The following is a 14,561-nucleotide window of genomic DNA, read 5'->3' as shown; positions in this document are numbered from 1 at the left end:
AACAAACAGACGTTCAATTTTTAGAGTTGCAAATTTTATTAAATGTACCAGCGTATCATATCTCGCGTGAAGTCGTTAAAAGAGTTAATGGACGTACGCTTCATTAGTGAGAACAATGATATTAGATGAGTCACGTCAATTGTCAATCATCACTCGTCAAACAATAACACCTTGTTTTGTGACATTTGGAGTCTGCGTGCGCAGCTGTACGCTGAGAGCGACCTCTCCTGGGAATCTTTCATTTTATGATGTAATACATTATAAATGAGAATGAAATTCTCCGGAGATACCATTAATTTACATTCTTAAAATATATGGTTCATAAAAAAATAAAGGTAAAATACTCAGAAATGAAATTCATATCGTAATTAATCAATATACGTGCCATAAGGATAGACAAACTCGACTTCACAAAATGAACGAAGAAACACATTTTGCATTGTCAGCCCAGGGGTAACAGTTAGTTACACGTACAAAGCATTTCCTGTTTTGTAACGCAGTCAAAAACCATTCCGTCTAAGGAAAACACATTCAGTATCATGGGAGAATAAAACAACCTATAATGTTGTTGACTTTTTCACCGTTTTTATATTCTCGTAATTTCGTGCCAGGAAGTATACAGAAGTTGGTAGGTACCCATCGAGTTAATAGTTTTTATCCAAATCGACGGAAAATCAAGACATCCCGTGTACCAGGAAGAATACATTTCAAACCCCAAACCCCAGAACGACAATGAATTACATATATTTGGTCACGTACTCAGCCCCGCCCAGTGAGGTTACTTTTTACCCAGAAATACCTAGATGTCCAATCACTAGAATTCGGTTATGCGTTGAAGACTGTAATTAACATATCGTATATAATATACCGGCAATTTAAATGTCAAAATATGTCGTTCTGATTGGCTGATAACGTGTTTTAATCAGGCGAATCGTAAAACATACTTAATACACCATATACCACGTTTTTTCATGTTTCACACACTAGAAGTAAATCCTGTCATCTACTGAAATCGAAATATTTTGGGATTCGAGCATAACGGGAACATTGCGACCTGTTGGAATTAGAATTAGGTTTAAACGACGCGTAAAAATTATGGTAGCTCGTAAACTCTGAAGTTTTGTCGATTCAAATCGGGAATACGGCGTTAATTGACGTCTTTTTATTATTATGATGATGTTGATTTAGCGGAGTTTACACATATCAACGTTGCCGTTATTTTACTAAGGGTGGGCGGGTGCTGGTTTTACGTTTGGACATGGTTTTTGGACTTTAACAGTTATTTCAATGTCCCAGAACATTAGACAAATATTATAACATGAAACAAGGCACTCGAACTCACAATCACGACAATCGCTCGGCCTGTGCAAGAAGACGCGCTATCTATTAATGTAAGGGCAATACATTACCACCGAAGTCAGGTATACTACTTTATTTTGCTCAATAATCTCCATATCGGAGAACATCTTTTGGTATAATACACCCTTCAAACCCTAGAGGACAAGTCACCCGCTTGTATTTTTGTATGTGGAAACTTTATTAGAGACTGCACTACTGTAAGGACAGCACAATATAGATCCGAGAGTTAAATGTTCCTTCCGACTGAACGCCATATTCCCAACACCGAATGCCGCTAGTCTGGCTAGTATGCAGTATGTACTCTTTCCATCATTGCTGATTCACCGGTGACTGTGCAGCCAATCACGAAAGTCAAACTTGCTATCTTCCTGAACATGGATCTAAGTAAGGAACCAATTCTCTGCGCATTATTGGCCAGAGAAAAGTCTGTTCGAGTTTAATTAAATAGCCAACAATAATTAGTTCACCATTACTAATCCAGTCTTAATGAAACTCTAGTTTTTGCGTGGAGGGTAAGAATAAAGTTGACTTTGTTTGCGAGATGAAATAAACTAATCTTAAAAATGAAATATGCAAAATAAAACGAAACTGTCAAATCGAAAGCGACTCGAAATTCACTGGTATTATTCTTTGGTCGAATGTGTATATTTGAAAACCTATGTACAGGAAAAAAACGTCGACTGACACGGCATCCTTTATTCAAATATATATACTGACTGATCTCCCGATTCGTGTGGCAACAGAAACGTTCAAATCAGATAGAGATACAATGCTTTTAATGTATCTCTGATTATACTGTTATTAATGACAACACGTGCATACATTTGTTTCACACGAGGTTGCAGTATTGTTTAGGATCAACAACTTGCATTTTTTGAGTAGACATTATAAACATATATTACAGGAATTTTATAAATAGATTGTTTACTAATTGTGATTTGTAGTGGCACTCCACAGAGCTTTAACAGTGAGACACATTCCTATTAATCACGTGACCGATTGCAGCGATTGGCTCGTTGCATGTTTACTCTGCCACGCCTTAGTGTTTATGAGGGAGTTTGTAAGATTTGTAAGAGAGGGGGAGGATGAAAGTGGGCAGCGAGGCGTGGCCACAGTTGACGGTTTGGATGCATAAACCTGAACTATCTGATACGAACATGTATCTATTCCGTTCTGGTACGACCCTGGTGTAAAAGTGACGTGTACGGGTCATCTGCACACTTGCCTGAGTCCCCTCACCTCGATGTTGATTTTGCAACATATGGTGGAGAATCCGGGCAACTCTATTTACGTGAGATTTCGTTTGTATGACCATCAACGTACATTTCAGTACGACAGTACGAGTGAATGACGAGTCATTCAGGTCGAGCCGAACAGGCCCGTCTGAACACAACTAATAGTTCATTCAACCTGACGCCACAGTTCTTTCAGAAGAATTTATAATGCCTCTCAGTGACGCGAACTCGCCATCCCATGTTGTCAAGTTATTTTTATTACATATCGGAATTACAAAATACCCCAAAATCGTTACTCAAATTCTTCAAATTCAGTTTATGAAAATTACTGTTTAAATTATACAAGGCTTTCAATGTTTTAAAAAACATTCATGGGCTGATTCTAAATAAAGATCATCTTGTTATCTACTACAGATATAATTCAAATATTTATTAGAAATTGATTTAAGAGCTCAGCATTGTCCGGTACGCCCATACATCTCGCACATGCTTAACGTGACCCGGACCACCTACTTATACTCACTATGAACCGTTACTTGCCAGTATTTGACGATTTAGCAGCAAATTTATCGAATTATCAGCCAACTTCGGCCGCTTGATTAACCAATTTCCGAATTTCTCACAAATTTGTCATCTTTCCAGCTAACTTTAACAACTTTGCATTCCAGTTTTAAACTTTTCACGCAACTTTTACAACATTCCATTATTGTTTACGACATGTAATTTGCAGAAATTAATTACGGAATTCAACCCTTACTAAAAATATTAGTTGTGTTGCGTCATCGCGTCTCTCGCAAAAATTATAATATAATCGAATTTGTTACATTTCAATATCACACTAGGTGTGTAGTAATACATGTTCACTCATTCGATAACATTGTCAATTTCAAACACAAAATAAATGAGGGAACATTTCTCCAACCACTGGGTTCTTGGAACTAACATGTTTCACACCGAGGTTGTTACAACAAAATAATTATTGATCATTTTTGTTTATTTTAGAAGACATTGAAAATATAAGGTTAAAGGGCAGTAGTCGTCGTGCTGCGTCCTGTTCGATATGGGACTCATAGTGACGTATACAACGCGTGTAAAATACGTTGTTTATTTACATGAAATTCGACCACCGCGCTTTAATCTTAAGCAGTGGTTAAAATTTAAATGCCTAAAGGTACAAGTATCTTGTACAGCTCGGTTGTTGAATCCCACATTATGACAGTTTAAATAAGCATATTTTGGTTGTTTTTTTTAAAACTGAACAACTTGATGTAAATAGATGAACTAGGACATAGAACGATTATTCATGAAAAAATTGAATTTACTTATTTGAACTGAATTGGGAAAAATACACAAATTAATATTTTCATCTAACTTCGACTACTGTGCAACCAATTTTTCGACATGGACTTTTCGTACTGCTTTTCTGACATTCCAACTAACTACGACAACTTTGCAACCCATTTTCTATTCTTGCTAACTTGGCAACTTGGCAGCCAATCTTTCGATTTTGCAACCATTTGCAAATTTCTAAGTAACTTCGACCACTTGGTAACACTTTATTTGATTTTGTACATATTTGATTTGACGTTTCTGATAATTGCCAATCTATTTTCTGGATTTACAAACAGCTTTAATAACCAACTAACTGTCAACACTTACTAAATATAATAGAAATTCAGTCGCGTTATTATCTCGCCATCAAGAAAAACCGAAGTTGACAATTTCAAACACCCCAGAAATGAGGGCACACTACTTTTGACCAAACTACTTTGAACGGCACATTTCAAATGACTGGGCACCTGAAGCTACCATATTTCAAGCCAAAGTACTTATTGATAATCCCTGTCTATTTTAGGAGATGTTGAAAATATACAAGGTTAGTCTTGACCAGTGGTTAATTCACAAATTCACAAATGGTGGGACACTTACAATTGTTTTCCGTCAGTCACAAGTATATAAAATATATAATCACATATATTTACAATAGAAAGGAGGAGATAATGATCGTATTGGCGGTGATAATGATCGTATTGGTGATGATAATGATAGTGTTGGGGATGATGATCGTATTGGTGGTGATAATGATCGTATTGGTGGTGATAATGATCTTATTGGTGGTGATAATGATCGTATTGGTGGTGATAATGATCGTATTGGTTGTGATAATGATCGTAATGGTGGTGATAATGATCGTATTGGTGGTGATAATGACCGTATTGATGGTCGTAATGATCGTATTGGTGGTCGTAATACTGATCGTATTGGTGGTAATACTGATCGTATTGGTGGTGATAATGATCGTATTGGTGGTGATAATAACCGTATTGGTGGTCGTAATGATCGTATTGGTGGTGGTAATGACCGTATTGGTGGTCGTAATGATCGTATTGGTGGTGGCAATAATCGTATTGGTGGTGATAATGATCGTATTGGTGGTGATACTGATCGTATTGGTAGTAATACTGATCGTATCGGTTGTGGCAATGATCGTATTGGTGGCGATACTGATCGTATTGATGGTAATACTGATCGTATTGGTGGTGGCAATGATCGTATTGGTGGTGATACTGATCGTATTGGTGGTGGCAATGATCGTATTGGTGGTGATACTGATCGTATTGGTGGTAATACTGATCGTATCGGTGGTGGCAATGATCGTATTGGTGGCGATACTGATCGTATTGGTGGTAATACTGATCGTATTGGTGGTGGCAATGATCGTATTGGTGGCGATAATGATCGTATTGGTTGTGATATTGATCGTATTGGTGGTAATAATGGATCGTATTGGTGGTGATAATGACCGTGTTGGTGGTGATATTGATCGTATTGGTTGTGATAATGATCGTATTGGTGGTAATAATGGATCGTATTGGTGGTGATAATGACCGTATTGGTGGTGATAATGATCGTATTGGTGGTGATAATGACCGTATTGGTGGTGATATTGATCGTATTGGTGGTAATAATGGATCGTATTGGTGGTGATAATGACCGTATTGGTGGTGATAATGATCGTATTGGTGGTGATAATGATCGTATTGGTTGTGATATTGATCGTATTGGTGGTAATAATGGATCGTATTGGTGGTGATAATGACCGTATTGGTGGTGATATTGATCGTATTGGTGGTAATAATGGATCGTATGGGTGGTGATAATGACCGTATTGGTGGTAATAAATATCGTATTGGTGGTGATAATGACCGTATTGGTGGTGATAATGATCGTATTGGTGGTGATAATGACCGTATTGGTGGTGATAGTGACCGTATTGGTGGTGATAATGACCGTATTGGTGGTAATAATGGATCGTATTGGTGGTGATAATGACCGTATTGGTGGTGATAATGACCGTATTGGCGGTGATAATGACCGTATTGGTGGTGATATTGATCGTATTGGTGGTAATAATGGATCGTATGGGTGGTGATAATGATCGTATTGGTGGTGATAATGACCGTATTGGTGGTGATAAATATCGTATTGGTGGTGATAATGACCGTATTGGTGGTGATAATGATCGTATTGGTGGTGATAATGACCGTATTGGTGGTGATAGTGACCGTATTGGTGGTGATAATGACCGTATTGGTGGTAATAATGGATCGTATTGGTGGTGATAATGACCGTATTGGTGGTGATAATGACCGTATTGGTGGTGATAATGATCGTATTGGTGGTGATAATGACCGTATTGTTGGTGATAATGACCGTATTGGTGGTGATAATGATCGTATTGGTGGTGATAATGATCGTATTCGTGGTGATAATGATCGTATTGGTGATAATGATTGGTGGATTGTGATGAATGATTATGGCGCCCTCTATATACCACAATGCATGTCGGGATGGCTGCAATAGTATGGGTACACAAGCACTTATACTTACACAATCTACACTGACAACAAAATACCCACGCAATGCAATATATACATGCTGTTTTCAACAATAAACGCTGGTGAAATAATGTTTTTATTTATTGTGTACCGGGATTACGAGATAAATACAGTTACCATCACCTGTACGCACACTATAATTTCACTGTTATTACAATGTTGGGATTACAATATACTATTAACACATTTCAAAACACAAACGTGTTTGGTGATCCATGAACGCACGCACGTCAGACGTCTACTTTCTTCCCTTCCAGGGGAGTGTGAGTGTTCGACGACTTGCGGGGACCTGGTGCATTCTCGTAACGGGTGAACATCTCCTGGCCAATTCTGTAAAATTTAGATTTAATAAAGACGTATTACTAACATATAAGATGGTTTAATCTCATCTCAGAGTCGCGTACACCGAACATCAATAGTTCCAACTCACAACGTCAAACTAGCTTCTGAAATTTTGCACACTATTCTGCCTAAGCAAGAATAATGAATATGCAAATTATCTTTGGCTATAGCGTGATATTTTCATAATTTTTGTGGGTATTTTGGGAGTAGAAAAACTGTGTCACCGTCATATTTATTCAGTGAACACACGCGCACCATCAGTAATTTTATTTGAAAAATCATCTTTTTCAACTTCCCACCGATTCCCGATTCCCGAATTACCGTCAGACGCGATGTAATTCTATTTTCGCATGCTTAACCAACCAAACAATGGGCAAGGGTAGGACCAAAATATAAAAAGTCAAAAGAACACCGGCAGACATGCACCCGGCAGAATTCGGCATATTTGAAACATTTTTTTTTAAAGATAGCAGACTGGGTGAGTGTGGGTGGGTGGATACAAACGAAAAAGTCGTTTGCAAGGAAAGCCTGTGGCAAGCGCACAAACGATGAACGCGCAAACGCTATCGGGAATCGGGAATTATAAACAACAACCCAGCGATCTAAAATTTAAAAACTTGAATAACTGCTATGGTTGTGATTTTCAAGCAGCGCATTGAGTGAAATGTTTTAATGATATTGGCTACCAGATCTCTATAAAAATATTACGACAATTCCATTCGTACAGATTATTTTACTGACCTGTTAGCCATCCATTTATCTTTGCAATTGTCAACGGTACTTGTTAAAACCCAGGTTGTGTCTAATACATGGTTGCCTTTGCAAATCAGGCATTGGCCAGCCCAGCTCGTGACAGACTCACCCTCGTTCCAAGACACGGAAAACCCAAAAGTTGTACCTGAGGTACTCGCGGTGCCATGAACGATGCTGTATGATGTTCCTACAATGAAAGCGTACCATTTTAATAATACTTAGGTGTTTGGCGAATTCGCTTACACTTTGTTCGCTTTATAATCGCATGTTGATGGCGCTGTTACACAGCTGGAGCGTCGCGACAGTCTTACCTGCACTCCCTTCACGTACTTCCACTGCAGTGCGGAATTCCCCGGTAACACTGCCATCATTATGACGTGTCAGCATCAGTTCGGAACCATTCTCATTGTACCAAGTACCATCGATAGAACATAATTTGTTACCATTGTCTACAGATGAAGTTAACAATGACTAAAATTAACAATAAACATAAGATAACTTTATTGACATAATAAGTAAAATAAAAAAGTAAAAGGATAACATTTAAAATATTATAAAAGTAAGTAAAAAAATAAAATAACAAATTAGTTAAAGAGCAATTGAAAAACTAATACTAAATTACTGAATAGTAGAGAATCAGGTGGTTTACTATTTTATTATTACTTATTATTAGTTAATAGACATTAATTAATGATTGATATCAAGTTGTGGTATATTTAGTAAATGTAATAATTACCATGATCCACCAACTTGTATTCAGAATGCTCGTTTATCTTGGGTAGGATTTCATCAATTGTCTAAAGTAATTAAAATAGATTGAAGCGAGTCAGTATGCAGCGTTCTGCCACCATCGTCGCAGTATCCATGATGTTGCAGACAGTGTGCGTGTTACTCGCGAGATTTGCCAATTTTCGGTAAAGAATTTTAGTATTCACGTTCGTATTGGACTTTTTTTATTCGACAACGTAGTGTCATTCTCTTATTTGTCTGGCACAAGATCAGAAATTACAGCGTCTGTTGTCATAGTGAAATAATGAATTGTGCATATGGTAAATATGTATTAAACCTTCTCACAATTAATTACAGTAGATACGAGTTTACATTGAGTACAAGTATAAATATTACACATTACACATTACAAAGGCATTCAAGATAATAAAGCACAACCATCCGTCGATAGAGGGCGCGCATCACACGACTCGTCAAAACAATATCAGTTTATTTGAATAGACATTAATACCTCAATAGATGCTACTTCGCGATAGTCATTCGGTTCCTCTTCCTCGGAAGACGAAGACAGATATTGATAGTGCGCTTCCGTCTCCAGCCGGTGAAACATGGCATTAGACAACGTTATTGCCATGGTGACAAGAATACACGGGAGCAATATCTTCATGATGACGTAGAGGTGACGTAAGTGATGCTGTGAAACTAATTAGCAAGTGATCAAGTGATTAACTACAGAGATCAGTGATATCAAATGTAAACAGTCATTAGCATCATTGAAATACCCAGAGGAGTCAAGTAATCTTTTTTTTTCAAATTAACTTCAAGCAACTTTGAAATAATAAAATGAATCGAGATATGGATTCCTACATATGAAAATTTGTGCTTACAACTGGTTTTTAATCCGTGTCGAAAACGTGCACAGAATGGTGGTTTTGTGCACGTTTTCGACACGACTTATCAGCTACCTCAAGTGCCAAATCCATGAAATAAACAACCAATGTCAGTAGAGTAGCCTAGGTGTTAAAAATGGATTAAGTACTGGCAAACCAACTTCTGCATAGGTATGTCTCTAAACGCTTGCTTTCTGGTTGATTTAGTCATCTTTTTTGAACTCAGAAGCCCGCAAAACCTAATATTACATGTGAGAAAGAAACAAATCCGTCGAGATTTCCCGTTTTCCCGTAAAAGGGATGCTGGCTGTTCCCTCTCTGGACTCCCTCCCCGCGTATACTAGTACTGGTACTACTATGGATTAGTACCTTCCATGGTACTACCAACTCTAACCATATCCCCATTTGGTGACGCATGTCAAGCTATAAATGGGCATCAATACTCATTCCGCCCAATATTTCGCTTCTATAACATTTTAATCAACAGCATATCGCTTAATTTCCGACCGGAAAAACGACCATGTTTTTATCCCTTTTTTTTCTCACTCGCTTATTAAAAACACTGACCGCTTGTTGAAACACTGAACACTGGCACATGAGTTGTCGAAATGGTTGTTTTAGTGCTAAAGTTTGAGGATTCAACAAGTATTAACCATTATTTAATTTCGAACGACACTTCCAAACCATCATACTTTTTTTTGTTCGCGAACGTAACTTGAACTATGACCTCTTGTTATGTGAACGTTCCACAACAAGCTGTTTAGAGCGGGACTGTGTTCCGCTTGAATCCCAGGGCTGCTACCTCGTTTCAACAATATGATTATCGAGACAATTACGTGATACAGGCAATGCTAACTCCTTACGACAGAGAGCAGAGACACCAGGAACATATTGATGTCACGGCCATGTATTTAAAATGCGAGCATGCAGACGGGCGATATTTCTGGGTTCGCGCGCTCGAAAAAATAAGCGAAAATTATTCAACAGGCGGTTGCAAAAGCGATTAAAAATGGTTGGGTGAAATTAGTGCTGTTCATTCAGGTCCTTTGTAAAAATACGATCGGCCAAGATCTACAGTATATCATTCTGAGGCACGCTAGAGACAGACAAAAGGCAGTTTTAAATATTGACACCGTTCGTATTTTTTACATGTAAATGAGTCAAAAAATAGCGATGATCGATCGAAACGGACTCGCTTTGCAAGTTTTAACGGCTACGTTCTGCTGAAGATGTAAGACTTCACTTTCGGAGTTATTACCGAAGATAATGTACGACAGCAAAAAAACAACAACATTTGGTTATGTGAAATAGATTAGCATTCATGTAGGTCCAATCAGTACTGTTGTATCGTTTATTTCGTCAACTGAATGTTACTACCCGGACCTGCTCGTCGATTATTATTGCAAATGTCATTTCTTCCTCCCTGGTCAATGAATCCAGAATCAATTGGGTATAAGTACGTTATTTTAGAATGATTTTCATTTGGTTTCACGTGATAGTTAATCTGATTTATCATATAGCATTACAAACAGGAAGTCCTCGGCATGGGTCGGAGTACCAGTATACCCCAGACCACTCGTTTTGTGATGAATGGTCTGGGTGTGGCTTGTGGGTAACAATAAAAAATGAATTTCGGTGAGGTTGTGATTATTTGGATTTTTGAGAACGGATTTTTACTATTGAAATGAAATTATCACGTCTAAGGGTGAATGGTTAATAGGTGTAGTGATGTTAAAAACATAAGTAGTTCTTCTTCTTGCGTACACCACAACAACAAAGGTTTATTTTTTAACACATATCTCCAGTCGTTTGGCGTTTGGACGTAACCCCGGAGTTAAACCATAGACAATATAGTAGGAAGGACAAGCAACTCCAGCGATTCTATTGTAGCAGGGTAGGCTGGAAAAAAGTTAAGCTGCTATAGTCTTTGTTACAGGTATTTTAATTAGTTAATTAGGCAACCAAGATGACCTCCCTTGTCCACAAAACTATATATTTTTGTAAGTATTTTTTTATGGACACTGTAGTTTGAAATATGCACAAAAATGTGTATTTTTGGTCAAAAGTGATTAAAAAAAAAAGCTTCTAAACCATGCTTCTGTTTTCTGTCAAAATTGGTTTACGGGTACATCTGTTTACTATGAAGAAAGTGCCATCTTGAAAACTCTGTTTTAGGCGGCGAGAGTCGTAAACTCTCGCGAAATGCGGTATTCTAAATGATCGCGAGTTCCCGTGTGTAGATGATTTGCTCGATGTTTTTTTTCGGATTTTGATGACGGTGGAAATGATAGTGCAGAAGATCCAAACGCAGTAGACACAGCAATTCGTGTTAACAACTTTGTGTGTGTGATTCAGAGCCCGGGCATCCACATCGAAAATAGCGAAGATTTGCGTTTTCTTGATCGTCACGTAAAAGAAACCCTTTGAAACGCTAACAAAAAACCGAAAATAGTGAAAATAAAATAATAAAGACAATCGTGCCTCATTTATACACAAGTATTCGAGTTATTTTGTTGAAACTATTAATAAAAACAGGGTATAATGTAGGTAGACGTGTATTCAGGCTGAAAGACTGGACGTGTAGTCAAGATGGCGACAGACGTGAAAACGGAAGACGGAATGAAAGTCTATTAAAAAAAATGCGAGACAGAGAACAACAAAAAACAAGCGTAGTCGGTGAAAATACAAAATTTGAAGTTTCATGCATCATAAAAACTAAAATTCGAGTGTGAGCTATAGTCAAGATTGTGACAGACGGGAGAACATACGGATTCAGTCTGTTTGAAAAAAAATGCGTGGCAGAGAACAATAAAAAAACGAGCATAGTCGGTAAACAATAACATAATAAATATGATGAAAACAAAAATATTCAAATGTTTTGTCGAAAACGTGGTACAAACTGAATATAGCATGTACGGAAACATTACTGCCGTCTGAAACTAACTTTTAATTTATAATTAGACAGGAACATATATATTAAAAGTAATATTTACATCTGATAACTATTGTGTGTTCGAAAGATGTGTATTGCGGAAAGAAAACGACTCGTTTGGGGAAAGATACTTGTAGTTCGATACGAAAGTTGTGACATCGCATCGAAGTAAATAACACGTCATTGTTTACTTGCTCATTATAATATTCCAGCCCAGCTTGCGTTGGGCATACGGCGTTTGACTTTGGTGTTACCATGGAGCATGGACATTTCTACCTCCATAATCTTATTACCTCCATGGTGTTACTATACTACTATACTGTCTATGGTTAAACAGGGCCCAAATTGATAGGGAGTAAAACACGGAAGTGGAAGAGCTGTCCTTGCATTGACCAATCACACAAGAGCTCACAAACACCAAAGAAATATTTGTTGTTGTACTTAACAAAGGGATTTGGCACTAAAAACAATGGAACGTTTATAGGCTTAACGTTGGATTTAGATCGTGTTATAATCCAAATCCCCTACAAAGACTTGTAAGCACAAATTTTCATATGTAAAAACAAATAAACGTCATCATTACGATACACTGCCAATAATGACAGCGGATGGTCTGTGTTATTATATTGCTACAATCAGTCAAAAAAATCATTCCCAGAGGTAAGTGATACACCAGACACTCATGGCGGATGTTAAAAAAATGACGATAATACTTGAGGAAAAAGGAATCACTATTTAACTTAATAGCACAAAATAAGTCTCTGGATTTTCATTCAAATAATTTTAATCGCAGCCACGTTTTAGACTGCCAGGGCTTTGGGACATAACAACTGCCAAGTCCGAGACAATACAATACTAATACTACTAAAGTCGTTTGTGTGGCATGTTTACAATCATACTTCAAAGTTCTAAGGGCGTTTCATCTGTAACTTTGCGGCTGACTGAGAAATATATCAAGATTAGAAAGATAATTTGTTATCAATAAGATATTAGATTACGGCATGTTTACAGTCGTACACAAAGTACGAGGATTTACAGATTAAAATAACAACCACGGTACCATATACCTCGTAAAATATTCTAGTAGACGTATTTATTACCTTGTTTTTTTCAGCGTGAACGTTCGTGCAACACACCAGAGTCTCAATGGGCGGTTTCAATAGTTGACTGATTTAAGCGAATACGATGAGAATACATGTTTTTTTTCTATCATTCATACAACACTGTTTCGTTGTGATCCTGTTTTTATATTTTAACTTGTTAAACGGCGCATTAGCTCATTGATCAAGTTACCAAGGATAACTAATCTGCGTCATGGTAATACGATGCACGCATTCACTTCAAGATCTGTCAGCCTTCCGAGGTGCCCGAACACGGATGGGTAGTCTTCAAAAGCGCCAAAACATAGCGGTCAACTCCTTTCAAGATTTTGATGAAAACTCGAAAATCTCAAATATTGCCTGTTCTGAAGCGAACCTCAACTTACCTGCTACTTCTATAAGTCGATATGCCTGCGATGATCCTCCTACGTCGCTGTGTGCACTTTGCTCCGATGTTATCTTACAATACCCGAGGAACAATAGGACCGATTACAACGTCGGTTCGACAACCTAACGCGTGATCGTACATGACGCACAAAGTATCAACCAATATGCAGAAAATATGTACAAATATATTTTGTTCATTTACACATGACTGGGCATTTTATTTTGTGATTCAGATTGATAAACTGGGTCTAAATTGTAGTACCAATTAAGAAACTGCGTTATTGCAATATTTTTTATGGACTTGTCACATCTGACGGACTTTTGACTGAATACGGACGGAGACATTTTCCCGGAGAAAAAAAAAAAAATTTCGCCAACTCTGCTCACAAATGTGGTGAATAGAAACACGGAAATCGCGAATTGCTATTAAACTAGATACCAAACATGTCGCTGGTGGCGCTGTTGAAGTGAATTAGGTTTTGCAAAGTTCAATACCGGTATATCTACAAAATAATTGACCTTAAGCCAGACTTTTATTATCCCTTGTTTCGCGAACCCGCCAAATGAACAGGAGCCGAAAGTGAAATAAAAATAAAATTTTATTTCAGCGTAATTTCTCGCTGTAAGTGCAAAAAATTGCTAAAAACAATTATTTTTATCTTCATTTTTTTCACCGCCCGCTGCATAACAAATCCAGGTTGCATTTTCGTGGGAGTATCATGATCAAAGTACCGAAGTCTCACGCAGATGAGAAACAAGGTTATACATTGAATAACATTTTATTTCATTTCTTTTCTCCGATCAATGATCTCACTTACAATTCTTTGAGAATCACACAAATCTAATGAAAAAAAAAAGAATTAATTTTATTTTTTCCACTCTCCTCAAAAGAATTGCCTTATAAAAGTCTGGCCTTACAAGAAAAATAGAAGCCA

At 37.4% G+C, this 14,561-nt stretch overlaps 1 protein-coding gene across 1 annotated transcript; it reads right to left on the bottom strand.

Annotated features, from left to right (window-relative positions):
- Nucleotides 1-6,527: 6,527 nt before the first annotated feature.
- LOC146735053 (avidin-like) lies at nucleotides 6,528-13,690 on the bottom strand. The gene is made up of 6 exons (XM_085506740.1): nucleotides 13,626-13,690; nucleotides 8,829-9,019; nucleotides 8,325-8,385; nucleotides 7,900-8,037; nucleotides 7,577-7,775; nucleotides 6,528-6,823 (listed from the first exon to the last, which is right to left on the bottom strand). Exons 2-6 carry the CDS (start codon nucleotides 8,982-8,984, stop codon nucleotides 6,724-6,726), a joined length of 654 nt encoding a protein of 217 aa, XP_085362866.1. The 5' UTR covers nucleotides 8,985-9,019; nucleotides 13,626-13,690; the 3' UTR covers nucleotides 6,528-6,723.
- Nucleotides 13,691-14,561: the final 871 nt, after the last annotated feature.

This window comes from Saccoglossus kowalevskii, chromosome 13, assembly GCF_978046115.1.
Source record: "Saccoglossus kowalevskii chromosome 13, keSacKowa6.1, whole genome shotgun sequence".
NCBI classification, from domain to species: domain Eukaryota; kingdom Metazoa; phylum Hemichordata; class Enteropneusta; family Harrimaniidae; genus Saccoglossus; species Saccoglossus kowalevskii.
Note: the sequence above shows the minus strand (reverse complement) of the source record. Positions and strands in the feature narration are given on the sequence as shown.

Bases quoted from the DNA above. Each gene is read 5' to 3' on its own strand.
- LOC146735053 (XM_085506740.1), bottom strand. From the start codon at position 8,984: ATGAAGATATTGCTCCCGTGTATTCTTGTCACCATGGCAATAACGTTG. The intron at 8,386-8,828 runs GTATTAATGTCT...TAATTACTTTAG, and splicing joins GCGAAGTAGCATCTATTGAG to ACAATTGATGAAATCCTACC. The intron at 7,776-7,899 runs GTAAGACTGTCG...CTTTCATTGTAG, and splicing joins AGTACGTGAAGGGAGTGCAG to GAACATCATACAGCATCGTT.